This window comes from Heptranchias perlo, chromosome 25 (assembly GCF_035084215.1).
Source record: "Heptranchias perlo isolate sHepPer1 chromosome 25, sHepPer1.hap1, whole genome shotgun sequence".
Lineage (NCBI taxonomy): Eukaryota > Metazoa > Chordata > Chondrichthyes > Hexanchiformes > Hexanchidae > Heptranchias > Heptranchias perlo.
The window spans coordinates 46,217,698-46,244,302 of record NC_090349.1 but is presented as its reverse complement, the minus strand read 5'-3'; the positions used below and the strand labels follow the sequence as shown (position 1 = coordinate 46,244,302).

General features: G+C 43.7%; 1 protein-coding gene across 4 annotated transcripts in view; it reads left to right on the top strand.

Moving 5' to 3' along the window:
• Positions 1-26,605, top strand: part of LOC137342290 (membrane-associated phosphatidylinositol transfer protein 2) — a 354,330-nt gene that overhangs the window by 170,231 nt on the left and 157,494 nt on the right. For all 4 annotated transcript variants that reach the window (XM_068006206.1, XM_068006204.1, XM_068006207.1 and 1 more), the window contains one exon: positions 23,914-24,079. In XM_068006206.1, coding sequence (XP_067862307.1) covers positions 24,002-24,079 — 78 coding nt within the window. In that variant the 5' untranslated portion in view covers positions 23,914-24,001. The remainder of the gene's footprint in view (positions 1-23,913; positions 24,080-26,605) is intronic.

Sequence of the window (26,605 nt, the reverse complement as noted above, 5' to 3'; positions counted from 1 at the left end):
GATTTTAGAGTATTAAAATCTGAAGCTACAAGTGGTTCAGGGGATTCCAAGGTCATTCCAAGGTCATTTCCACTTCCCAGAGCTTACTGAAAAAGCCTTTGACAGGAATAGAGAGGAGCCTTCTGTGGAATTAAGTCAATTTGCAGCAGTTCAGCCTGGTTGCAGTAGATGGAGAAGGGGTCCAAGTCTATTTTTTAAATTAATTCTCAGGATTTGGCATCTCTGGCAAAGCAGTCATTTATTTCCCATCCCTAGTTGCCCCTTGAGAAGGTGATGGTGAGCGTTCTCCTTGAACAGCTGCAGTCCATGTGGTGAAGGTGCTCCCACAATGCTGTTAGGTGGGGAGTTCTAGGATTTTGACCCAGCGACGATACATGTCTAAGTCGGGATGTTGTGTGACTTGGAGGGGAACTTGGAGGTGATGGTGTTCCCATGCACCTGCTGTTCTTGTCCTTCTAGGTGTTGGTGGTCACGGGTTTGGAAGGCGCTGTCGAAGAAGCCTTGGCGAGTTGCTGCAGTGCATCCTGTCGGTAGTACATACTGCAGCCACAGTCTGCCGGTAGTGGAGGGAGTGGATGCAGAAATGTCCACAAGTTACATGCTTTTAGTTAGCTACAGTTTAACTGGGCTCTTGATATCAATATTTTGGCACTACAGTGAGGAGACGAAGAATGCATCCACTGTAATGAATTAAATTTTTAGTAAATATGGTTCAGTGGACATTAATGTGCAATAAAAGCTGGCTTTTTAGAACAAGATTAGCAGATTGTGAGTGGTGCCTCGTGAGCTCTTAAACTGCCGAAGTTGGCTCACGTTTGTTTTGCTCAAATGGTCTGACTGAAAGTTGCAGCATGTTAATGGTGGAATATAAGGACCTTATCTACACCGTATGTCTTAATCAGATCCACGCCTCAGCACAGAACAATGCCAGATTGTGTTTTTTAATAATTAAGGAGATTAACTCGATAATCACAACTAGGCAATAACTAGCAGATTTAACAGTTGTTGTCTTTTGTACTTTGAAATAAGTCACAAGGTTTACTATGTTTCTAAATTATTAATGGGCAACTTTTAAAATGGGAAAACTAGTAAATAGCGCCTTATTATGAAGAAGATCCCTCAACAGCAAATAGGGATACTTAAAGGGTTCTCATCAATAATTTTAGACCTTTAAATTTCAAAACCATCCTTCCCTCAGTGACCAGATGTAAAAAGGTTTTTAGAAATTAAAAATTGCTATTTTGAGGATTTGTCTTTCTTGGATTCAATTTCCCTATTCACCATCACCTTTTCTTAAATAGTTTTATATTAAAAACTAAAACAATTTTGAGGATAATTTTGTTTTCTGCTTCTAAAACTTAAGTGTTTCAAAATAAATCCCTGAAATGTCAGAGAGGCATTGGGACTCGGATTAAATTTAACTTAGGGATTTAACAACTGCAATACTAAGGGTGTCTGCTATTCTGGAGCGCGGGTGAGAATGGGGGTGAGTGAGCTGCCAAAGCAGTGTGGTGAGCAGTCACTGGAGAGCCAAGGCAGAGACGAGATCCGTAGGAGAACAGGCAGCGTGGGAGAGCCAGAGTTGGTTAAAGGGAGCCTGAAGATTTTGTGTAGGATTCCATTATATAGTGGAACGTTCCTTATTTGAGGTTGATTTATCACGTAATCCACATTCCTGGCCTGCTTTCCTGGAAGTGACTGTGACCATCCCAATGACTAGTGCTCTCCTGCTGCACACTCTACACCAACTCCTGGGCAGCTCGGGGGTTTCGGTAGTTTTTTCACATTTGGAGCAGTGAGTGCCCTTTTTTAGTTGGGTGGGGGGGAGGCGGGTTGCAACAACAAGGTTGGAGATAAGTAATAGCCTGCTATAAATTCTGATGCATTCGCTTCTCCATATAACTGTGCGTGTCAGAGAGAAAGAGGGAGATTGATTGGAGGCTGGAAGTGCGAGACAGATCGTCTGTTAATGAGCAGCTGCTTCTTGTATCCTATTAAGAGCAGAATGAGAGAAATGCTAGAAAAGCTTCCCAAGATAGGGTAGAATAAGAATATTGAATTTGTAGGATAGGGAAGGAGAAAGCAAGCTTTCAAACAATTGCATTTACGAACAATTGCACAAAAATAAACTCTCTTAATCCAGTTAACTCTCTTAATCCCCGACAACATCCCGGCTGTAGTGCTGAAGACTTGTGCTCCAGAACTAGCCGCGCCTCTAGCCAAACTGTTCCAGTACAGCTACAACACTGGCATCTACCCGACAATGTGGAAAATTGTCCAGGTATGTCCTGTCCACAAAAAGCAGGACAAATCCAATCCGGCCAATTACCGCCCCATCAGTCTACTCTCAATCATCAGCAAAGTGATGGAAGGTGTCGTTGACAGTGCTATCAAGCGGCACTTACTCATCAATAACCTGCTCACCGATGTTCAGTTTGGGTTCCACCAGGACCACTCAGCTCCAGACCTCATTACAGCCTTGGTCCAAACATGGACAAAAGAGCTGAATTCCATAGGTGAGGTGAGAGTGACTGCCCTTGATATCAAGGCAGCATTTGACCGAGTGTGGCACCAAGGAGCCCGAGTAAAATTGAAGTCAATGGGAATCAGGGGGAAAACTCTCCAGTGGCTGGAGTCATACCTAGCACAAAGGAAGATGGTAGTGGTTGTTGGAGGCCAATCATCTCAGCCCCAGGACATTGTTGCAGGAGTTCCTCAGGGCAGTGACCGAGGTCCAACCATCTTCAGCTGCTTCATCAATGACCTTCCCTCCATCATAAGGTCAGAAATGGGGATGTTCGCTGATGGTTGCACAGTGTTCAGTTCCATTCGCAACCCCTCAAACAATGAAGCAGTCCGAGCCCGCATGCAGCAAGACCTGGACAACATCCAGGCTTGGGCTCATAAGTGGCAAGTAACATTCGCACCAGACAAGTGCCAGGCAATGACCATATCCAACAAGAGAGAGTCTAACCATCTCCCCTTGACATTCAACAGCATTACCATCGCCGAATCCCCCACCATCAACATCCTGGGGGTCACCATTGACCAGAAACTTAACTGGACCAGCCACATAAATACTATGGCTACAAGAGCAGGTCAGAGGCTGGGTATTCTGCGGCGAGTGACTCACCTCCTGACTCCCCAAAGCCTTTCCACCATCTACAAGGCACAAGTCAGGAGTGTGATGGAATACTCTCCACTTGCCTGGATGAGTGCAGCTCCAACAACACTCAAGAAGCTCGACACCATCCAGGACAAAGCAGCCCGCTTGATTGGCACTCCATCCACCACCCTAAACATTCTCACTCCCTTCACTACCGGCGCACCGTGGCTGCAGTGTGTACCATCCAAGGCTTCTTCGACAGCACCTCCCAAACCCGCGACCTCTACCACCTAGAAGGGCAAGGGCAGCAGGCACATGGGAACAACACCACCTGCACGTTCCCCTCCAAGTCACACACCATCCTGACTTGGAAATATATCGCCGTTCCTTCATCGTTGCTGGGTCAAAATCCTGGAACTCCCTTCCTATCAGCACTGTGGGAGAACCTTCACCACACGAACTGCAGCGGTTCAGGAAGGTGGCTCACCACCACCTTCTCAAGGGCAATTAGGGATGGGCAATAAATGCTGGCCTTGCCAGCAACGCCCACATCCCATGAGCGAATTTTTTAAAAATCCCATTAGTGCTCAGTGTGATATTTCTGGATAATGTACAGCTCATTCCAGTACGTATTACCCAGTGCTATTTATTTCACAAATGTTCAGAATTGATGTCGTAAGAGTGCCCATGGATAATTCTTCAATATTTCTTTCTTCACGGTGTGTAGTTTCCAGCTTGTATTTTTGAACACCTTCACAATATGTTGCAAGGGCAATGAACCAAGTCCTTCAATCTACTGCGAGGTACAGTAAGCTAACAGTAAACGCTGCTTCAATTACAGGAAAACTTGCCTAGAATCATAGAATGGTTACAGCACAGAAGGAGGCCATTCGGCCTGTTGAGCCCGTGCTGGCTCTCTGGAAGAGCAATCCAGCTAGTCCCACTCCCCTGCCCATTCCCCGTAGCCCTGCAATTTTTTTTCTTTCAATTACTTGGCAAATTCCCGTTTGAAAGCCACGATTGAATCTGCCTCCACCAAGGATTATCACAGATTCATACAATTTTACAGCACAGCAGTTACTGGCTCATCGACCAGTGATGATAGTTATTCCCAATTTATCTCATCAAAACCCTTCATAAGTTTTAACACCTCCATCAGGTCCCCACTTAATCATCTTTGTTGTAATGAACAGTCACAGTTTCTCTGACCTCTCCTCCGAACTAAAGCCCCTCATCCTCCGGTATCATCTTCGTAAATCTCTCCTGCACCCCTCTCCTTGTTATTGATATTCCTTTCTATAGTCAGGCACCTAAAACTGGGGCAACGTTCTACCTGCATCCTAATCAATGATTTATATAGGTTCAGCACTACCTCATTTTCCATTTCTTCCTTTTGCACACCCTTGTTTATTTATCCATAGCTGACAAGAGGAAGAGAACACTGGTGTTATTTGAGATGAGGTTACAGGCATTTGTGAGGGTTGCAAAGTGCAAATCACAAAAGTGTATAGCACCGGAGAGTCCAGCAGTGAGGCCATGCTAATGTAGAGGCATGGTGCAATGAACCTGCCTCCAAGTCTGTGTGTAATATGAGGAGGCTGAGAGCACCCATTTAACAGTGCAAATCTGGACAAAGCGTATTTCCTGCACACTGCAAAATGGGCATTCTCATTAGTGGCAACATCTTACAGGAGAAAGTATTAGAATTCAACAGATATTGAATGGGAATCGAAACTTCACATTCAGCCGAGGATAGATGAGAAAAATGACACAATGTAGAAGTACCGCAGGGAGTGCCCAGCAAACAGTGCCAGCTGAATGCTGTACTAGTGACGGCCCAGCTTTTAAAAGTCTTAACCTTCACTCTCGTCTCACTCACTACAAGGCCCAGTCTAGTGCTTGGTGATTGCCAAGTTGTTCACGAATAGTTCCATTCTCACTTGGTGCTGCACACTTCAGGAGCATAAACTTCTGATTTGAGCCGTCCTGATCACGACACTAGCGCATCCTGCAGGGACATGGGATCATTGACTCAAGCCATGCCACTTTCTCATCTCTAAATTACAGCACTGTACTGTAAGCAAACACAGCACCAGTGTTATTGAATTATTGCCAACCAAATGCGTCCTGGCCTGGATTACTTTGGGTGGATGGGGTCCAACTATAATATGTAATTTAATTTGTTTCAACACTGCGGAAAAAATAAGGTGAGCCTTTCAATGACCTCACTTTAGCGTTTAAATAAATGGAAAGTAGGGCGATGGGTCAGTAATTGTGCGTACCCATCTCTGAACACTCAGCTCTGTCTCTTGATTGTTAGTGGGGCAATCATTTTACATGCTAGCACCTTTTACTAAAAGATACAAATCTCTGAGCAAAATGAAGCACAGTTTGTTCAGATTTCCCAGTGCATGCTGCATCTCAGTTTATTTGTAATTAAAGAAGAAGGTGCTGAATTGGAATTTTAGGATCTTTCTAGATGGATTAATTAAGGTGGGCCAAATAGCCATGCTCATCCTTAATTATCTTATGAACTAGCAGATCAAACTTAAGTACCATCCCATGCTGTCAGGCTCAAGAAGATGATCAATAATTAAAGTCTTATTGCTGTAAAATATCCAGTCAGTTTTACTGTCTCAATTCTATTTGAATTTTTATTCCCAATTGATTCTCAGCTCCAGTAGCAATGTTATGAATTTATGGATGTCAAAGTTTAATGGTCTTGTATTTGATGTAGAGATTCTATCAAGCAACTGCACAAAAGGACCTCCTTTGTAATTCACAAACAGATTTTTGAATCTTTGTATTTGAACTTTCCAGTGCATCATACATAGATAGATTGACAAGATTATTGTTTGAAGGTACAGTAATTGACTGCTTTATTTCTCCTGTTTCATTCTCTGCTGCACATATGGATGGCATATTTTACCTAGTTGTCAATTATATTTGCTAGAAACTGTATAGCAATGTGCACTTAAGATGTTTAGATGTGGAGATGCCGGTGATGGACTGGGGTTGACAATTGTAAACAATTTTACAACACCAAGTTATAGTCCAACGATTTTATTTGAAAATCACAAGCTTTCGGAGGCTTCCTCCTTCCTCAGGTGAATGTGGAAATGAAATCCTCGAACCTTTCGCATTTATAAATCACAGAACAATACCTGGTGATTACAGATAGTCTTTCTAACTGCCCGTTGCCAAGGCAATCAAAGTGTTCAGACAGAGAGGTGTTACCTACAGGGCCACCGAATATACAAACAACCAAAAAAAAAAGAGAGAGAGAGGGGCAGAAACATAGAAACATCCGGAAGGAAGAGAAAGACAGCAAATGACCCGTTATATTAAAAACAGATAACTTTTGTTCGCTGGTGGGGTTACGTGTAGCGTGACATGAACCCAAGATCCCGGTTGAGGCCGTCCTCATGGGTGCGGAACTTGGCTATCAATTTCTGCTCGACGATTTTGCGTTGTCGTGTGTCTCGAAGGCCGCCTTGGAGTACGCTTACCCGAAGGTCGGTGGCTGAATGTCCTTGACTGCTGAAGTGTTCCCCGACTGGGAGGGAACCCTCCTGTCTGGCGATTGTTGCGCGGTGTCCGTTCATCCATTGTCGCAGCGTCTGTATGGTCGAGCTAATGTACCATGCTCTGGGGCATCCTTTCCTGCAACGTATGAGGTAGACAACGTTGGCCGAGTCACAGGAGTATGAACCATGTACCTGGTGGGTGGTGTCCTCTCGTGTGATGGTGGTATTTGTGTCGATGATCTGGCATGTCTTGCAGAGGTTACCGTGGCGGGGTTGTGTGGTGTCGTGGACGCTGTTCTCCTGAAAGCTGGGTAATTTGCTGCGAACGATGGTCTGTTTGAGGTTGGGTGGCTGTTTAAAGGCGAGTAGTGGAGGTGTGGGGATGGCCATAGCGAGGTGTTCATCGTCATTGATGACATGTTGAAGGCTGCGGAGAACATGGCGTAGTTTCTCCACTCCGGGGAAGTACTGGACGACGAAGGGTACTCTGTTGGTTGCGTCCCGTGTTAGTCTTCTGAGGAGGTCTACGCGATTTTTCGCTGTGGCCCGTCAGAACTGTCGATCGATGAGTCGAGCGTCATATCCCGTTCTTACTAGGGCGTCTTTCAACGTCTGTAGGTGTCCATCGCGTTCCTCCTCGTCTGAGCAGACCCTGTGTATTCGCAGGGCCTGTCCATAGGGGATGGCCTCTTTGACGTGGTTAGGGTGGAAGCTGGAAAAGTGGAGCATCACGAGGTTTTCCGTGGGCTTGCGGTAGAGTGAGGTGCTGAGGTGCCCGTCTTTGATGGAGATTCGTGTGTCCAAGAAAGAAACTGATTCTGAGGAGTAGTCCATGGTGAGCTTGATGGTGGGATGGAACTTGTTGATGTTATCGTGTAGTCTCTTTAGTGATTCTTCGCCGTGGGTCCATAGAAAGAAAATGTCGTCGATGTATCTGGTGTATAGTGTTGGTTGGAGGTCCTGTGCAGTGAAGAAGTCCTGCTCGAACTTGTGCATGAAAATGTTGGGGTGCGAATTTGGTCCCCATGGCTGTTCCGTGTGTTTGGGTAAAGAACTGGTTATCGAAGGTGAAGACATTGTGATCCAGGATGAAGCGGATGAGTTGTAGGATGGCGTCTGGAGATTGGCTGTTGTTGGTGTTGAGTATTGATGCTGTCGTAGCGATGCCGTCATCGTGGGGGATACTGGTGTAGAGTGCCGAGACGTCCGTCGTGGTGAGAAGTGTTCCTGGTTCAACTGGTCCGTGGGCACCTCAGCACCTCACTCTACCGCAAGCCCACGGACAACCTCACAATGCTCCACTTTTCCAGCTTCCACCCTAACCACGTCAAAGAGGCCATCCCCTATGGACAGGCCCTGCGAATACACAGGGTCTGCTCAGACGAGGAGGAACGCGATGGACACCTGCAGACGCTGAAAGACGCCCTAGTAAGAACGGGATATGACGCTCGACTCATCGATCGACAGTTCCGACGGGCCACAGCGAAAAATCGCATAGACCTCCTCAGATGACTAACACGGGACGCAACCAACAGAGTACCCTTCGTCGTCCAGTACTTCCCCGGAGTGGAGAAACTACGCCATGTTCTCCGCAGCCTTCAACATGTCATCAATGACGACGAACACTTCGCTATGGCCATCCCCACACCTCCACTACCCGCCTTTAAACAGCCACCCATCCTCAAACAGACCATCGTTCGCAGCAAATTACCCAGCTTTCAGGAGAACAGCATCCACGACACCACACAACCCTGCCACGGTAACCTCTGCAAGACATGCCAGATCATCGACACAGATACCACCATCACACGAGAGGACACCACCCACCAGGTGCATGGTTCATACTCCTGTGACTCGGCCAACATTGTCTACTTCATACGTTGCAGGAAAGGATGCCCCAGAGCATGGTACATTGGCGAGACCATGCAGACACTGCGACAACGGATGAACGGACACCGCGCAACAATCGCCAGACAGGAGGGTTCCCTCCCAGTCGGGGAACACTTCAGCAGTCAAGGACATTCAGCCACCGACCTTCGGGTAAGCGTACTCCAAGGCGGCCTTCGAGACACACGACAACGCAAAATCGTCGAGCAGAAATTGATAGCCAAGTTCCGTACCCATGAGGACGGCCTCAACCGGGATCTTGGGTTCATGTCACGCTACACGTAACCCCACCAGCGAACAAAAGTTATCTGTTTTTAATATAACGGGTCATTTGCTGTCTTTCTCTTCCTTCCGGATGTTTCTATGTTTCTCCCTCTCTCTCTCTGTCTTGTGTTCTGGCCATTTGTATATTCGGTGGTCCTGTAGGTAACACCTCTCTGTCTGAACACTTTGATTGCCTTGGCAACGGGCAGTTAGAAAGACTATCTGTAATCACCAGGTATTGTTCTGTGATTTATAAATGCGAAAGGTTCGAGGATTTCATTTCCACATTCACCTGAGGAAGGAGGCAGCCTCCGAAAGCTTGTGATTTTCAAATAAAATTGTTGGACTATAACTTGGTGTTGTAAAATTGTTTACAATTAAGATGTTTAGAATCATTGTATTAGTTTCAGACGGGAGAAGACTGTGTTACTATCAGTCCATCTAGCCCACCAACCCCCAGTATTCTGTTGATGCATTTCTTATAGCCCTGAATCCCATTTGTTCACCAGAACCCATTTAGTTTCTTCTTGAAACCCATTAAGCTTTCTTGTTCCACCACCTGTGCTGGTTCCATATTAAGTGGAGATGTCATTAAACTTTAAAGACCATCAGACATTACAGGAGATTGATTTAAAAATGCATTCTACAACTTTTTGGATTTTTCTTGGGACTGAAAATGAAAATTTGTAGTTTGTTGCATTCTGATTTGTGGTTTGGCTGAACGTATAATTTAGTTTGATTTTTACTTATTTTGGCTTTATTGCCCTTTTGATTAAAATCTCACAAGTGATTAAATTTTCGCAAGTGCCGAAAGCTACTGATCAAAGTGTGAAGATAGCTGGAAGGGTACCGTGGATCTGTTCAGAAAGTGTTGTCTTCACATTTGGTTCCTAATTCATGCCGACCTCAATAGCAGAAGTAGTTGACCCATTTTGTGATTATGGTTCAGCGCAAGAAATGTACTGAAGTTTTCTCGCACTTCAAGGAAAAACTCGCTAAAGAACATAAGGAAGAGGTGCCATAGGTTTCACACGTCTGAAAAAGCGGTGTTAAGAATATATAACATACAAAGTATGTAATGAAAAAGAGCATTGCAGCCTCTTAAACCCATTCCTTCCACAAACCATGTGATGTATGTTCTATAAATAGTTTTATAATTGTAAATCCTGCTTTTTTTTTATCTGTTCTTTCCTCTTCTCAAGGCTTCGACTCTTGCTAGTGTAAGTTCCACAGGCACCAACAATCCTCCAGTAAATCATTCACTTGGGTCATTCTTCATATCTGAGCCAAGCTGATGAGTGTTGGTAAACAATTGGAGTAAGAGCAGCACCAGAGCCAAGCCAATCCTTACCAGCAAGGATCCTGGATAACGATCAGGAGTGGGAAGCCTGGCTGTTTTCGTGCCCCTTTCGATTGAGAACTTAGCATTGGCCAATGAAGGAATATTTTTTCAGCACTTTTCTAAAATCAATTGACAAAAAATATGTTTTTAAATGTTTGCCACTGCTTATCCACCAACACCCATCTAATCTGTTTACCCAGTCCACTTTAGCCAATTCCGCCCTCATTCCTTTATAATTGCCCTTATTTAAGTTTAATACAGTAGTTTCAGACCCAAGATCCTCGCTCTCAAACTGGATGTGAAATTCTATCATGTTATGATCACTGCTTCCCAAGGGATCCTTTACTTTGAGATCATTAATTAATCCTGTTTCGTTACCCATTACCAGATTCAAAATGGCCTGTTCCCTGGTTGGTTCCCTGACGTATTGGTCTAAGAAACAGTCCCTAATACACTCTGTGAACTCCTCCTCAGGGCTATTTTTGCCAATTTGATTGGTGCAATCTATGTGAAAGTTAAAATCGCCCATGATTATTGCATTACCTTTTTTACAAGCCCCCCTTATTTCCTGATTAATATTTTGCCCGACAGTGTAGCTACTGTTAGGGGGCCTATATACTACTCCCACCAGTGATTTCCTTCCCTTGCTATTTCTTACCTCCACCCAAATTGATTCGACATCTTGATCTTCTGAGCCAAGATCATTTCTCACTATTATACCAATTTCATCCTTTATTAACAGAGCTACCCCACCACTTTTACCTTTTTTCCTATCCTTCCGAAATGTTAAATAACCCTGAATATTTAGCCCCCAACCTTGGTCACCTTGCAACCACGTCTCTGTAATGGCCACGAGATCATACCCATTTGTTTGTTTTTGTGCCATCAATTCATCTATCTTATTACGAATGCTGCGCGCATTCAGATAAAGAACCTTTAATTTTGTCTTTTTATCATTCTTTCCTACCCCGGCCCCATTTGCTAGTGCACTCTTATGTTTGTACGCTCTGTCCCTTCCTGACACACTCTGTTTATCATTACCCCCATCACTTTCCTGTACTACTTCCTTGTCTTTTCTCTTTATCAATCTAAACTTTGCCTCACCTGAGCCCTCCCCCCCTCTATTTAGTTTAAAGCCTTCTCTACCGCCCTAGTTATTCAGTTTGCCAGAACACTGGTCCCAGCATGGTTCAGGTGAAGCCCGTCCCAACGGAACAGCTTCCTCTTTCCCCAGTACTGGTGCCGGTGCCCCATGAATCGAAACCCATTTCTCCCACACCAATCTTTGAGCCACGCATTCATCTCTCTAAAGGTTAAAGGCTGACAAGTCCCCTGGGTCTAAAGGCTGACAAGTCCCCTGCACCTGATGGCTTGTATCCGAGGGCCGTAAAGGAAGTGGCTACATAGATAATGGATGCATTGGTTGTAATCCTCCAGAATTCACTCGATTCAAGAAGGGAGTGAGATGGAAAGCAGGTAACTATAGACCAGTTAGCCTAACATCTGTCATTGGGAAAATGCTAGAATCCATTATTAAGGAAGTAGTAGCACGACATTTGGAGACTCATAATACAATCGAGGCAAGTCAACGTGGTTTTATGAAGGGGAAATCACATCTGACAAATTTATTAGAGTTCTTTGAGGAAGTAACGGGCAGGGTGGATAAAAGGGAACCAATGGATGCAGCATATTTAGATTTCCAAAAGGCATTCGATAAGGTGCCACGTAAAAGATTACTGCACAAGATAAGAGCTCATGGTGTTGGGGGTAATATACTGGCATGGATAGAGGATTGGCTAACTAGCAGAAAACAAAGAGTTGGGATAAAAGGTCGTTTTCAAAATGGCAATCTGTAACTAGTGGGGTGCCGCAGGGCTCAGTGCTGGGGCCTCAACTATTTACAATATATATATCAATGACTTGGATGAAGGAACAGAGTGTCTTGTGGCCAAAATTGCTGATGATACAAAGACAGGTGGAAAAGCAAGTTGCGATGAGGACACAAAGTGTCTGCAAAAGGATATTGATAGGTTAAGCAAACGGGCAAAAATTTGGCAGATGGAATATAATGTGGGAAAATGTGAAGTCACCCACTTTGGGAGGAAAAATAAAAAAGCAAAATATTATTTGAATGGAGAAATATTACAAAATGCCGTGGTACAGAGGGATCTGGGTGTCCTCGTACATGAAACCCAACAAGTCAACATACAGGTGCAGCAGGTAATCCGTAAGGCAAACGGAATATTGGCCTTTATTTCTAGGAGGATGGAGTATAAAAGCAGGGAAGTCATGCTACAACTGTACAGAGTGCTGGTGAGACCACACCTGGAGTACTGCGTACAGTTCTGGTGCCCGTATTTAAGGAAGGACATATTTGCATTGGAGGCAGTTCAGAGAAGGTTCACTAGGTTGATTCCGGGTATGGAAGGGTTGTCTAATGAGGAAAGATTGAACAGGTTGGGCCTATACTCATTAGAGTTTAGAAGAATGAGAGGAGATCTTAATGAAATATACAAGATTCTGAGGGGACTCGATAGGGTAGATGCTGAGAGGATGTTACCCCTCATGGGGGAATCTAAAACTAGGGGGCATAATCTCAGAATAAGGGGTTGCCCGTTTAAGACGGAAATGAGGAGGAATTTCTTCTCCCAGAGGGTCGTGAATCTTTGGAATTCTTTACCCCAAAAAGCTGTGGAGGCTGAGTCATTGAATATATTCAAGGCTGAGTTAGACAAATTTTTGAACAGCAAGGGAGTCAAAGGATATGGGGAAAGGGCGGGAAAGTGTAGTTGAGGTAAAAATCATATCAGCCATGATCTCATTAAATGCCGGAGAAGCTCGAGGGGCCGAATGGCCTACTCCTGCTCCTATCTTTTATGGTCATATGGTTACAACACTGCTTTTTATGGAAGTCTGTTCCATAATGTACTGCTCTTGGTTGGGAGCGGGGTTCCTTCTAATCTCTGGTTTCTCTTGAGACTAAGTAATTTTTGTTCTTATATCATTGAGTTCTGTTGAAGTTAAATAACTTGTTGGCATCTACATTATCCAGGCATGGCGCACACTTATCCTGCTCACCTTCACCCCAGTTCTGTGAGTTTCCTGCTCTGATCCAAGGACTTCCAGCTCTAAATCATGTTTGTTGCTCTTCTCTGAAATCTCTCAAACGTGTCAATTCCTTTTTGAAGATAGAGTCCTCAAAACTCTGCCCAATACTCTAAATGAAGCCGTACCAGTGAGTGATGAGGTTAAAATAACCAAATGCCTTTGGGATGCTTCCCAATATTTGATTGGCCTTTTCTGATAACCGCTTCACATTGATTGCATTTTCTTCTGGATCCAGCTGTTAGCATCATTGTTCACCGTGGTGCCGGAGCAGATAGTAATGTTCTGGAATAATATTGAACCAGATACATTGTCGTCATTAATCTCTGTTTCATCTGTGACAGAAGTGAAATGGTCTATAAAGGGAACTCTTGAAAATATTTGTCTGATCCAAGATTGGTTGCTGAGGTGACATGAGAAATGGCTTGTACGGGCACAGTTGTAAAAAGTACACAAAGGCTATCCGTGTTTCCCCTGAATAGGATTTAATGTCCTTTTTTTAAAGGTAATTGGCAGAAGAGCCAGAGGGCAGATGAGAATTTTTTTACGCAGTGAGTTGTTATGATCTGGAATGTGCTGCCTGAAAGGGTGGTAGAAGCAGATTCAATAATAACTTTCAAAAGTAATTGGATAAATACTTGAAGAGGAGAAAATTGCAGGGCTATGGGGAAAGAGCGGGGGAGTGGGATTAATTGAATAGCTCTTTCACAGGCACGATAGGCCGAATGGCCTCCTTCTGTGCAGTAAGATTCTATGATTAATTCCTGCTTTACAAAAAAATCCCCATTATGGCTGCTGTGGAGTTTTTGCAAGATGCTGTTGTGTGGGTTTGAAGGAACAGGAAGGGTTGTTGGTAACAGCAGCCACCTGATAGCAGTATTACTCATTGTCATACCAATACCAACGGCAGCAACTAACACTTGTATAGCACATTTAATGTAGCAAAATATCTCGAGTCACTTCAATGGGGGAGAGGGAGGGAGGGCAGGCAAGAGAGGTAAACGGTAGAGGGGTAAACAGTGAAATGGCTCGAGAGAACTTTGAGGATTCATTTGGAAGTGTGAAGAGACATAGCATGGCAGGGGGATTCAAAGAACAAGAGGACTTGCATTTATATAGTGCCTTTTGTGTCCTCAGGGAGCCCTAAAGTGCTTCACAACCAAAGAATTACTTTGGAAGCATCATTGTTATTTAGGCAAACATGACACCAAATTTGCACATAACAAGAACCCACAGACAGCAGTGGGATGAATGGTCAATTCATCTGTTTTTTGGTAGTTAGTTAAAGGATGCATATTGACCAGGAGAGTTGGGAGAACTCTCCAGCTCTTCTTCAAATAGTGCCATGGGATCTTTAACATTACCTGAACAGGCAGACAGGACCTTGGTTTAAGGTCTCATGTGGAAGAAGGCATCTCCGACAGTGTAGCTCTCCCTCAGTACTGCACTAGAGTGTCACCTTAGTTTATGTGCCCAAGTCCTGGACTGAGCCTTCTGACTCGAGAGGAGAAGGGAGGAGAATTGCAGAATGCAGAGACTTGAAACTCTTTGCCCAAGATCTGGTGTATGAGCATATTATGTTGAGCTGTTATGAACTGAGTCCAGGCACTACAATTTAGTACCTTGCTTGTTTATGTAAGGCATTCATTCAGTGCCTCTAAACACAATGAACCATTTGTTCACTGCCCTCATATCTGGAGAATTAATTCCTATCACACAACGGATTTAAGGTTCGGCCAAGCTAACTTGGATTCAAGTTGAATTAACTGCCTGTAGATGAATGGAGCATCAGGACCCAGATTATTATTCAGCTGCTGTAGCTGTCACGTGAGCTGTGAGGTAGGAGGCCCTGAAAAACATGAATCCTAATGCATACCTTTCCACACCCTCTCAGAAGCAAAATCAAAGTCCTTTATAGGAAAATGAAGGCTTGGAAGTTCAATATTCAAACAAGAAATTGAGGAGATGCATTTTTTTGTGAATAAAAATTCTTTGATTGAATATACTTTTAAATGTTATGTTGAAAGGAATTTAAAATAAATTTGTTGGACTATAACTTGGTGTTGTAAAATTGTTTACAAATGTTGAAAGGAGGTATTTGACTAACTACGCAAAACAAATACCAAGTGTAAGCTAAGTACATGTTGCAGCCATAATTTCACTTTGTCAAGCTTTCATACATACGATACGTTACAATTTTGCTTTCAATGCGATTGGTGGGTCCGCATATCTGCGACCATATATGTGCATCCCAGATCGAGCTCTTCTCGCATCAGATCACCCACCACAACTGAGACTCCCTTCACATTACAAAATGGATGTGGAGGGAAAGCAAAGTGACACAGCTCCACCATGTACCAAAGACTGAAAAAGTGCAGGTCACTGACCTCCACTGTTGGTATTGGGAATTACTGAGTCGAGGCAGGAAGAGCAAATTGGAGGACCAGTCACCTTGGTTTGTGTCTCCATGTGGCCGACTATCTAACAGCGATGGCAGAGGTCTGGCAGCAGCTTCCTGCCCATAGTCAACTGAGTGGGGGGCTGGGGGGCGGTGCACATTGTGCAGGAGGGAGAAAATAATCAACAAAAGAACAAAATAGACGCTGCGCTCAGGATGCTCTTCTCCTTGGTGCTGCCCCAAGTTCTAGACCAACTATCCAATACTTGGAGCTCAAATAGTGGGGTTGCAGGATGGGCAGCAAACAAGTTCAAAGTAGAAAAATGTGAAGTAATGTTAAGGAAAGGAAATGCACCTTTAATGGTGAAATTTTAAATGGAGTAGAGGAGCAGAGAGACTTGTTTTGCAGAGTCACAGGTGATTACAGGTGGTGGTACAGGTAAATAAAGTCATAAAAAGGCAAATAGAATCCTTGGTTTTATAATGAGGCACAAGACTGTAAGATCAAGGAGTTACTGGAATATTGTGTACAGTTTCGGGCACTCAAATATGGGAGGATATAAAAACAATAGAAAAGGTGCAAAGTCGACTCAGTAGGATGTTACCAGGAGTAAGGGGTTGCAGTTAAGATACAAGGGGCTTTCTTCACTGGAGATGAGAATGTTCAAGGCCGATAGGGGATTTCAAGATTATGAAAGGTTCCGATGAGGTTAATAGTGATCGCTTGTTTGAATAGGTCAGAGAGATGATAACGAGGAGGCACAAATGTAAGATGATCATAAAAATATAATGGGGAGGTTAGAAAAAGTTTCTTGACCAAAAGAATGGTTAGAATGTGGAATTCCCTGCCACAAACCATTGTCGAAGCAGAGTCCATAAAATCCTTTAAAATGTAATTAGTAGTTGATTGAAAAAGGGGAATATTAAAGTGAATGGAGAGAGAGCAGGAGAGTGGGATACGAAAAGGGTATGGGGAGCAAGCAGGAAAGTAAGATTATACTAAAAGGCACACTTGGAGAAAAACACTGGACCAAATGGCCTGTTTCTGCTGATGGAGGCCAATCATCTCAGCCCCCGGCCATTGCTGCAGTAGTTCATCAGGGCAGTGTCCTAGGCCCAACCATCTTCAGCTTCTTCATCAATGACCTTCCCTCCATCATAAGGTCAGAAATGGGGATGTTTGCTGATGATTGCACAGTGTTCAGTTAACCCCTCAGATAATGAAGCAGTCTGTGCCCACATGCAGCAAGACCTGGACAACATCCGGGCTTGGGCTGATAATTGGCAAGTAACATTCGTGCCAGGCAATGACCATCCCCAACAAGAGAGTGTCTAACCACCTCCCCTTGACATTCAACGGCATTACCATCGCCGAATCCCCTACCACCAACATCCTGGGGGTTCACCATTGACCAGAAACTTAACTGGACCAGCCACACAAATACTGTGGCCACAAGAGTAGGTCAGAGGCTGGGTATTCTGCGGCGAGTGACTAACCTCCTGATTCCCCAAAGCCTTTCCACCATCTACAAGGCACAAGTCAGGAGTGTGATGGAATACTCTCCACTTGCCTAGATGAGTGTAGCTCCAACAACACTCAAGAAGCTCGACACCATCCAGGACAAAGCAGCCCGCTTGATTTGTACCCCATCCACCACCCTAAACATTCACTCCCTTCACCACCGGCGCACCGTGGCTGAAGTGTGTACCATCCACAGGATGCACTGCAGCAACTCGCCAGGGCTTCTTCGACAGCACCTCCCAAACCAGTGATTTTACCACCCAGAAGGACAAGGGCAGCAGGCACATGGGAACAACACCACCTGCACGTTCCCCTCCAAGTAACACACCATCCCGACTTGGAAATATATCGCCGTTCCTTCATCGTCGCTGGGTCAAAATCCTGGAACTCCCTACCTAACAGCATTGTGGGAGAACCTTCACTACCCAGACTGCAGCAGTTCAGGAAGGCGGCTCACCACCACCTTCTCAAGGGCATTTAGGGATGGGCAATAAATGCTGGCCGCGCCAGCGATGCCCACATCCCATGAACGAATTTTTAAAAAATGATTCTAAATGGCCTAAATTATATTAGCAAAATCCCTGCTTTGGGGATTTTCAAGATGACAGTCAATGTAATGCTGGGCAAGAATTGAAAGTAGATCTGTGAGATTGTTGCTACATGACCATACACAGGAGATTATTTTTATTCCATTTGTGAAAAAGCCGCAAAGTAATATTATGTTGAAGATTTATCAAAATGAATACCGTGACTGTACACTGTGTGAAGCTCTGATGCTAGAAAATGGCTGAACCAGACCGTTCACAATCTTGGCGTCCTATTTGACCCTGAGATGAGCTTCTGACCATATATCCGTTCCATCACCAAGTCTGCCTACTTCCACCTCCGTAACATCGCCCATCTCTGCCCCTGCCTCAGCTCATCTGTTGCTGAAACCCTCATCCATGCCTTTGTTACCTCTAGACTGGACTATTCCAATGCTCTCCTGGCCGGTCTTCCAACCTCCATAAACTTGATCTCATCCGAAACTCTGCTGCCCGTATCCTAACTCGCACCAAGTCCCGATCTCCCATCCCCCCTGTGCTCGCTGACCCACATTGGCTCCTGGTGTGGGAATGCCTTGATTTTAAAATTCTCATCCTTGTTTTCAAATCCCTCCATGGCCTCGCCCTTCCCTATCTCTGTAACCTCTTCCAGCCCTACAACCCTCTGAGATATCTCTGCGTTCCTCCAATTCTTGCCTCTTGCGCATCCCCGATTTTCATTGCTCCAACATTGGCGGCTGTGCCTTTAGCTGCCTAAGCCCTAAGCTCTGGAATTCCCTTTCTAAACCTCCCTGCCACTCTACTTCTCTCCTCCTTTGAGACGCTCCTTAAAACCTACCTCTTTGACCAAGCTTTTAGTCACCTGTCCTAATATCTCCTTATATGGCTCGATGTCAAATTTTGTTTGATAATGCTGCTGTGAAGCGCCTTGGGACGTTTTACTACGTTAAAGGGTGCTATATCAAGTTGTTGTTGTTGTTAACCACACTGATATTGGGATCTGGCTTGAAGTGAGTTTGAGTGAGTGATTTTTTCCAATGCAAACCCAAGCCTTGACCAGTCAAGTGCATCTTCACGAGATCAGTGTGAGCAGCTTTCACGTGAGCTGGTCACAGGTGTAATTTGGCTTGGATTAGTATTTAATGGTATTGGGAACTCATCTTAACTGTACTCTAAATGGAGTATTACCACAATAAGCTGTCACCATGCCCAATCCATTGTGGGAGGCTTGTTACTGGAATGTTGTTGGGTTGGATTAATTTTTGTTGTTGGGCTGACGATACCACCATTTGCATTGCTGCTTTTGAATTTTCCATTTGCTTACACTTGTGATACAGGAAACTGGCCTCCACCACGATATAACATTTATTATTTTGACTTTTACATTCATTATTCTCTGAGATTTGAACTGGATTTATGCCAACAATTAGACTGAATTGCAGACCTGGTGAGAGAAAGGACAGGTCATTGTAGTAGACAGCCCTTACAGACCATAATGATGAAGTCACTGAGATATGTTAATAGACTGGAACAATGCAGGACACTTCATCCTCTAATTTGTACTTTAACACCTCATAAAGTGATTAATAATGCATAAGCAGCGAATTAAATGATGTATGATGAATACAGCTATAGGAAATATGTCATTCTCATGTAAACGCATCAGAATGATTATTTGCTGTATCTGTGCCACAACACTGTCAGATGCCTAGTGAACATCCAGGAAACTGAGTGAGCATTAAAAAAACATTGCTTGTCTGGGCATCAATTTTGAAGGTGCTATTTGCAGCCTGACTGCAGAGGGGATCAGGCAAGTCGGAGGAGCTCCTCGTGGGTCTGCACCTGGGCCTGGCCAAGGTGGCCATCTACAGGTCTTGGTTGGGCGCGGCCCGTCGGGGTGGGGTCGCTCTGACTGCCTGCCTCTCTTCTGCGGTCTTGTCCGTGCCTGGGTAGTCCTGGAGAAGGAGCACGCAGTGTACACCAGTACATTTGAGGCCTTCCGCAACCGGTGGGCAGCACAGGGACTGGAGAGCGTGTTGGATAGTGTAAATAATATTTAATTTGATAAGTTTCTGTTGTTTTTTTATCATTTGGGTTTCTGTAGTTGTGCCCCTCTAAAAAGGGGGCACCTTTGTTAGATTTGTTTGATGACACTGGGCAAACCCAGTGTCTCCTTCTAGTTAATTAAAGAAAAGGCATCTTTAAATAAAAGACTTGGTCCAGCCAAAATATGTTGATTTTGGGATTGTGAATAATGTCAAATATGTATCCCCTAAATGGTTTAAAAATATCTAAATTCTCTGGTTGATTGATAGTTATGTGTGCTTTAATTATTCGGATGCAGAATCTCCACCAATTAGTCATCCAGATCTGCCCCTCTTTTGTTTGATTAAGTAGCCCTCTCGATAGTTAAGAGCAAAATACTGCTTCACTAAGTAAGGTGTGTTGGGTGGCTGTGAATCGGATCTTCAACGGGAATCAGAGAAGGGGAAATTTGAAGTGAACAATGGGGGAGTGGGAGAAGTTTGAGCTGAGGTACGAAGGTCAGTGGGGCCATAAACAGAAGGGTGAATGAGAGAATCTGAAGAAAAACCAATATAGATTAAAAGCTGCATATTAGAAAAATAGAATGATACAGCATAGAAGGAGGCCATTCGACCCATCGTGCCTGTGCCGGCTCTTTGAAAGAGCTGTCCATTTAGTCACACTCTTCTGCTCTTTCCCCTTAGCCCTGCAAATTTTTCCCCTTCTGGTGTTTATCCAATTCACTTTTGCAAGTTACTGTTGAATCTGCTTCCACCAACCTTTCAGGCAGTGCATTCCAGACTATAATAACTCACCGTGTAAAAAAAATTTCTCTTCATCTTCCCCCTGGCTTTATATTAAAAGCAATAAATTAGCAAAAACAAACTGTTCAGCAAGAGCAGGGGCTGGTAGATGACAGTTAAAATACAGCAGATAAGTGTGCGGAGTATAAGGATATGAGCACACAGGGAAATAATGGCAAAACAAACTCTTCAGTCAAGGGAGTGGGGGGAATGGATATGGAGACTAGAAATTGATCCAGGAACCCACATGAGCAGACGCACTGATGTTAAGTAATAACCAGGAGATTGTAGAGGATGTCAGGGAACAATGATCACAATATGCTGGAGTTTGTGGTTAGGCTAATGATGGAAAAGAGAGTGAGCACAATAAAAACAATCAACACTAGAACGGTAGATTTTGAGATCAGAGGTGAACGCAGGAAACTGGACAGGCAGCACTGTTAGAAAGGAAAATTATGGAAGAAAATTGGATCATATTTAGAAATAATACACACAGAGCACTGAACAATTACCACCAGGGAAGGAGGGTAACAGAGGGGAAGAAACTGATGTGGGCAACAATGGGAGAAATGCAGTGAATGTGGGGCAACAAAGAGAATCTAAAGGTACAGACAGCACAGTGAGACCGAGACAAAAAGAAACACTGTAAAGGAGCTTAATGCACTGGGTCAGCCGAGGTTGGTATGCTGGTCAGGAGAGATAAAATAGAACATGAGATTAGCGTAGTTGGGAGTATTAAAAGAAATGCCAAGTATTTCTATAAATATATTCCTACCAAAAAGTGAAAAAGGAAATGGTGTCTTGGAAAGGTCCCAAAGTAAATCTACGAAATGAATTCTTTTATGTGGTCACGGAAGAGAGGGGATTTTTCCGGTCCACCAAATCTGCTTTATGGGGAGATAATAGTAATTAATATTGGGTGGAATAAAAACAGAAAATGCTGAAAACAGTCAGAAGGTCAGGAAGCATCTGTGGAGAGAGGAAGGTAGGGATAATGGTTCAGGTCGATAACCTTTGGACAGAGCCCACCCTGCTGAGTGGTTCTAGCATTTTCTGTTTTTATACCAGGTTTCTGCAGTATTTTGGTTTCTGTAATATTGGGTGGAATGGGCTGTCCTCATTGCTGTGGTGACAGGAGTTATGGCTACCCTTAGCCAAACAGTGGGAGCAGCAGTACAGTAATAGAAAGGAAAATATACCAGCTGATGGTCAGGATTATCAGTTACTGAAGTAGTAAAAGAACTCAGGAAAATGGTAGGGTGGAAACTATGCTCAGAAAATTACCTGAAATCTTAACGGAATACATTTTTAACACCCAATTTCCAATGCCCTAGTGTCTTTATTTGTTCCATAACTGATGACCAGGGCATATATATAATATTTCAGTCCAGCTTCAAACCATAGATGAAGACCCATCTCTTGGGCCAAGCTTTCAGTTCGCCTCCTTTGGCTTGGCTTGGTCAATTTTTTCCTTACACCTGTGAAGTGCCCTGGGACCTTAGCTTATGTTAAAGGTGCTAAATAAATGTAAGCCGTACTGCTAGTTATTTTGTTGTTCTAGTTGTGGTAGTTCTAGTTTGAGTTGTAGTAGTTCTAGTTCAACTTGTAATTCTAGTTATATTAGTTGTAGTTCTAGTTGTAGTGACGATGAAGGGTGTGTGAGGTTCCTGTGGTTTCATACCACAGAGACATAATTTGGGTGTGTGACCTACACTTTGTATTTTATCTGGGATTACAGCGAAGTGACATTATTTATGGTTCAGCAGCATTGAACTTCAGAGCAGCCTCAAATTTAATACAAAGTTTTTGTATTTTTGGAAGGTTCACCACTCGGCCATTTTGCATTATGTAGGTGAGATATTATGGCTGTTGTGTTTTGCACACACATTGTGCAGTAGTAGTGAGTTCTTTTAGGCCTTGTTTTCCAGCTTTCTGGGATGTTCTGACTTCTAAAGGGATCTCCATAGCGAAAGGCCAGGAAGTCCTCCGTAATTGCAGTATGAGTCATCGCTCCACAGTTGTAATCACATTTTCTGCAATTGTTTACCATATTCCACACTCGACAGCAGACAGCCGTGTGTGTAACGGTTGATGCTGTGGGAGATACGCTTTCCACAGATTCTGACATTGCAGCTACTGTTGAATAATCGGGTAAATAACCTAATTTCTCTAAATGTACCATCACTAATTTATGCAGCAATGTTGTATGTATACAAAAATTTAAAAAAATAAATAATTTTTGACAGTATGAAATCAGAGGATTTTCTGTGTTCTTTTGAACAATAAATATATTTTGGAATGACCCCTAGACTTTAAAACCACTAACTGCAGCCCCACAGCTGATGTCGGCCAGATTTTCAGTGGACTTGGAGTTTAAATCATAGATGTTTACTGCTGAAAGCAAGAGGAGCAATGAGTGCCAAGTGTCCACCTTAAATGTAGCAGTGAAGCCAATATGTAGTTCCATTGACTGGTAGAGCAGAGCATTGTATCTGTTGAAAATTATTTCCCATCGTGGCTGGTCTCTTGGGATTTTCTGGGCGACAAGGGGTGATTCACCTACGGTCGCTTTTAATCACCCAGTCAGCTGCTAACTGGGACATGAAATAGATAAGGTAATAAAACTGCGCTAAACCCAGAGGAGCAGAAAATATTATTACGACCCTAGGAGAAGCTAAGGGATCTAGTTTGTGGCATTGAATTTCTGATAAATTCAGCTGAAATCATAGACAATTTTGATAACTTTTAATTTTGGCAATAACTTTTAGATTGTAAAGTTTTCATCTATTTTAGTGATTTTATATTATGGGTTGTATTTTTTTTAACTTGGGAGCCAGCAGGTATGTGAAATGCTAAACCATCATGATGCAGAATTGTTTCTCTCTTCCTATCTGTGATGTATTATCCTGTGATTACCTTCAACTGTTTCCCCTCAGAACTGATTGTTTCTAACTAAAGTGCATCAAAGTAAATCATAGTCACCCTGCCTGTAATTTTCACAAACCGTGCCTTAAGACTTCAGAATAGCCAATGAAGCACAAAAGAGATGTACCTTGGCAGGGGCATGCCATGTTGAAAAACAGATTCTGCAAGGTGGAAAATTTAGAGAGAAATGACATGGAAGCCTGTACAGTACAACACTGCATAGTTCTCAGCATTAGCTGTTGTACAAAATACAATGCTTAGCTGTATTAAACCAAGGACTAGTGCCCAGGGATTAGATGAATGGAGTGCAAATGGTGGGAGTAAGACCCAGCTTTGTGAATTCCAGCCAATGGATAGCGAAGGAAATGAAGGAGGTTTGTAATGTAACCTATAGAATTAAGAACATTATAAATATTTACTTGGAATAGTGTTTAATATGCTGCTGTTCCTTCCTTCTCTTTCAGGTGTGCTTAATGAATCACAAGCTCTGAGGATTTGCTGGCAGCCATTGGAATATTTTTTAAACTGTGAAAAGACTTTCCATAAGACAAAATGCTTATAAAGGAATACCACATCCCTCTGCCCATGAGTGTCGAGGAATATCGTATCGCACAACTATACATGATTCAGGTATGAGCTACGTTGGTCAGTGATTGTAACCGGCTTAGAATTAGACAACACCACTGATAATTTCACCGGTTCAACCAATGGAACATTCGGTACTTCTGGTCACACACAATTGGTTTGGGTCAGTGTGGCAAGGTGAATGTTTCCCAGCATTACATTTACAAAGAAGTGTTCAGTATCTCCAGGGGTGTCACAGTGCTAGTTTTGTTCTGTACACAGATTTTTTTTGAACAGGAAACATCCTTTGAAGTCTGATCTAAACCATATCTGCATGTTGCAAAAGAAGTAAATTCTCTGAATGTAAGCGATGTAAAGTAGCTGAATATTTGATCCAGAAACGATGATTAAGCTGACTGCTAAAGCAGATATTCTTTAGAATACCTGACATACCTTTTCTTTAAAGTACTATGACAGTCAGTGAAGCTGCTGCTCAGCTCTAGTTTGCTCTCGCAGATTAAAGGACAAATATTTGCATAGGGCTATGAGTAAGCCAGGATCCTATTTATACACCTTATGTTACCAAAGCCAAGGAGAGTGTTTCTTCTAATGTAAATTATTTTTAGCCATCCTGCATACAGATGACATATTGCATGATTTGAATAATTTATTTTTAAAAATTTGACTAAACATTTTTTTATCTTTTTAAAAACAAGTTATATATTAATGTCGTTCTTGATATTTAATATCCTGGTGACAGCTTTTCCATTGTTTGACTTTCATTTGCTTAAAATCCAATAAATCTGGACACTGAATATTCTGTTTGCAGCATTTCTGCAAAAACCTTCATTCTAATCTTTTCCACGTTTCTGTTGAACATTATTGAACTTAAATCAGCTTCTCAAATGTCAAATATAATTACACCATATGGCTTTCTAGTCTCCGAATCAGACCTTCAGAAATGATGCATAGTTGGGTATCTGTTCTATAACCCTGAATAGTGCTCCTTATTAAAGTAATATTACACAGCACGGTGGCATTGAGCTCCCAAGAGGGGGATGGTAGTTTGAGCCTTTGCGGCACTGACTTTCTGATTTGCATCTAGACAGGTGCTGGGCAAAAGCCTGACATTTCCCTGGAGCAGAGGGAGGGAGAGGGAAAATCTTATGCTGGTATCTTCACAGTGTGCTGCTGTCAAATGCCTTCTCACGACTCTTAAACACTGCCCCACTTTTACCTGCAGAGCCTGGGCGAGGATCTCTGCAATCCAACCGTAGCACAGAGACTGCACTAGTCCAAACCTCAAACGACTGACCATGATTCTCTTTCTCTCCTCATCCTCCTCAACCATACTGCTGCCTTTAAAACCTTTGGACTGCTCCATACTCTACCAGTATCTCTGTGGCAGTGGTCTCTCCTCGTCCTAGAGCACAAGTCTTAAGCACTATAGCCGGGATGCTGTCATGGCCCATAGCCTTTGCTGTATCCAGTGCACTCAACCGTTTCTTGATATCATGTGGAGTGAATCGAATTGGCTGAAGACTGGCTTCCGTGATGGTGGGGATATCGGGAGGAGGCCGAGATGCATCATCCACTCGGCACTTCTGGCTGAAGATGGTTGCAAACGCTTCAGCCGTGTCTTTTGCACTTAGGTGCTGGACTCTGCCATCATTGAAGATGGGGATGTTTACAGAGCCTCCTCCTCCCGTTAGTTGTTTAATTGTCCACCACCATTCACGACTGGCTGTGTCAGGACTGCAGAGTTTTGATCTGATCCGTTGGTTATGGAATCACTTAGCTCTGCCTTTGGCATGTTGCTTCCTCTGTTTAGCATGCATGTAGACCTGAGTTGTAGCTTCACCAGGTTTGCCTGTACTGCTCCTGGCATGCTCTTCTACACTCCTCATTGAGCCTAGGTTGATCCCCTGGCTTGTTGGTAATGGTAGAGTGAAGAATATGCCAGGTCATGATGTTACAGATTGTGCTGGAATACAATTTTGCTGCTGCTGATGGCCCACAGTGCCTCATGGATGCCCAGTTTTGAGCTGCTAGATCTGTTCTGAATCTATCCCATTTAGCACGGTGGTAGTGCCACACAACACGTTGGATGATGTCCTCAGTGTGAAAACGGGATTTCATCTCCACGAGGACTGTGTGGTGGTCACTCCTACCAATACTGTCATGGACAGATGTATTTGCGACAGGTAGATTGGTGAGGACGAGGTCAAGTAAGTTTTTCCCTCGTGTTGGTTCGCTCACCACCTGCCGCAGGCCCAGTCTGGCAGCTATGTCCTTCAGGACTCAGCCAGCTCGGTCAGTAGTGGTGCTACTGAGCCACTCTTGGTGATGGACATTGAAGTCCCCCACCCAGAGTACATTCTGTGCCCTTGCTACCCTCAGTGCTTCCTCCAAGTGGTGCTCAACATGGAGGAGGACTGATTCATCAGCTGAGGGAGGGCGGGAGGTGGTAATCAGCAGGAGGTTTCCTTGCCCATGTTTGACTTGATGCCATGAGATTTCATGCGGTCCGGAGTCAATGTTGAGGACTCCCAGGGCCACTCCCTCCTGACTGTATATCACTGTACCAGCCTC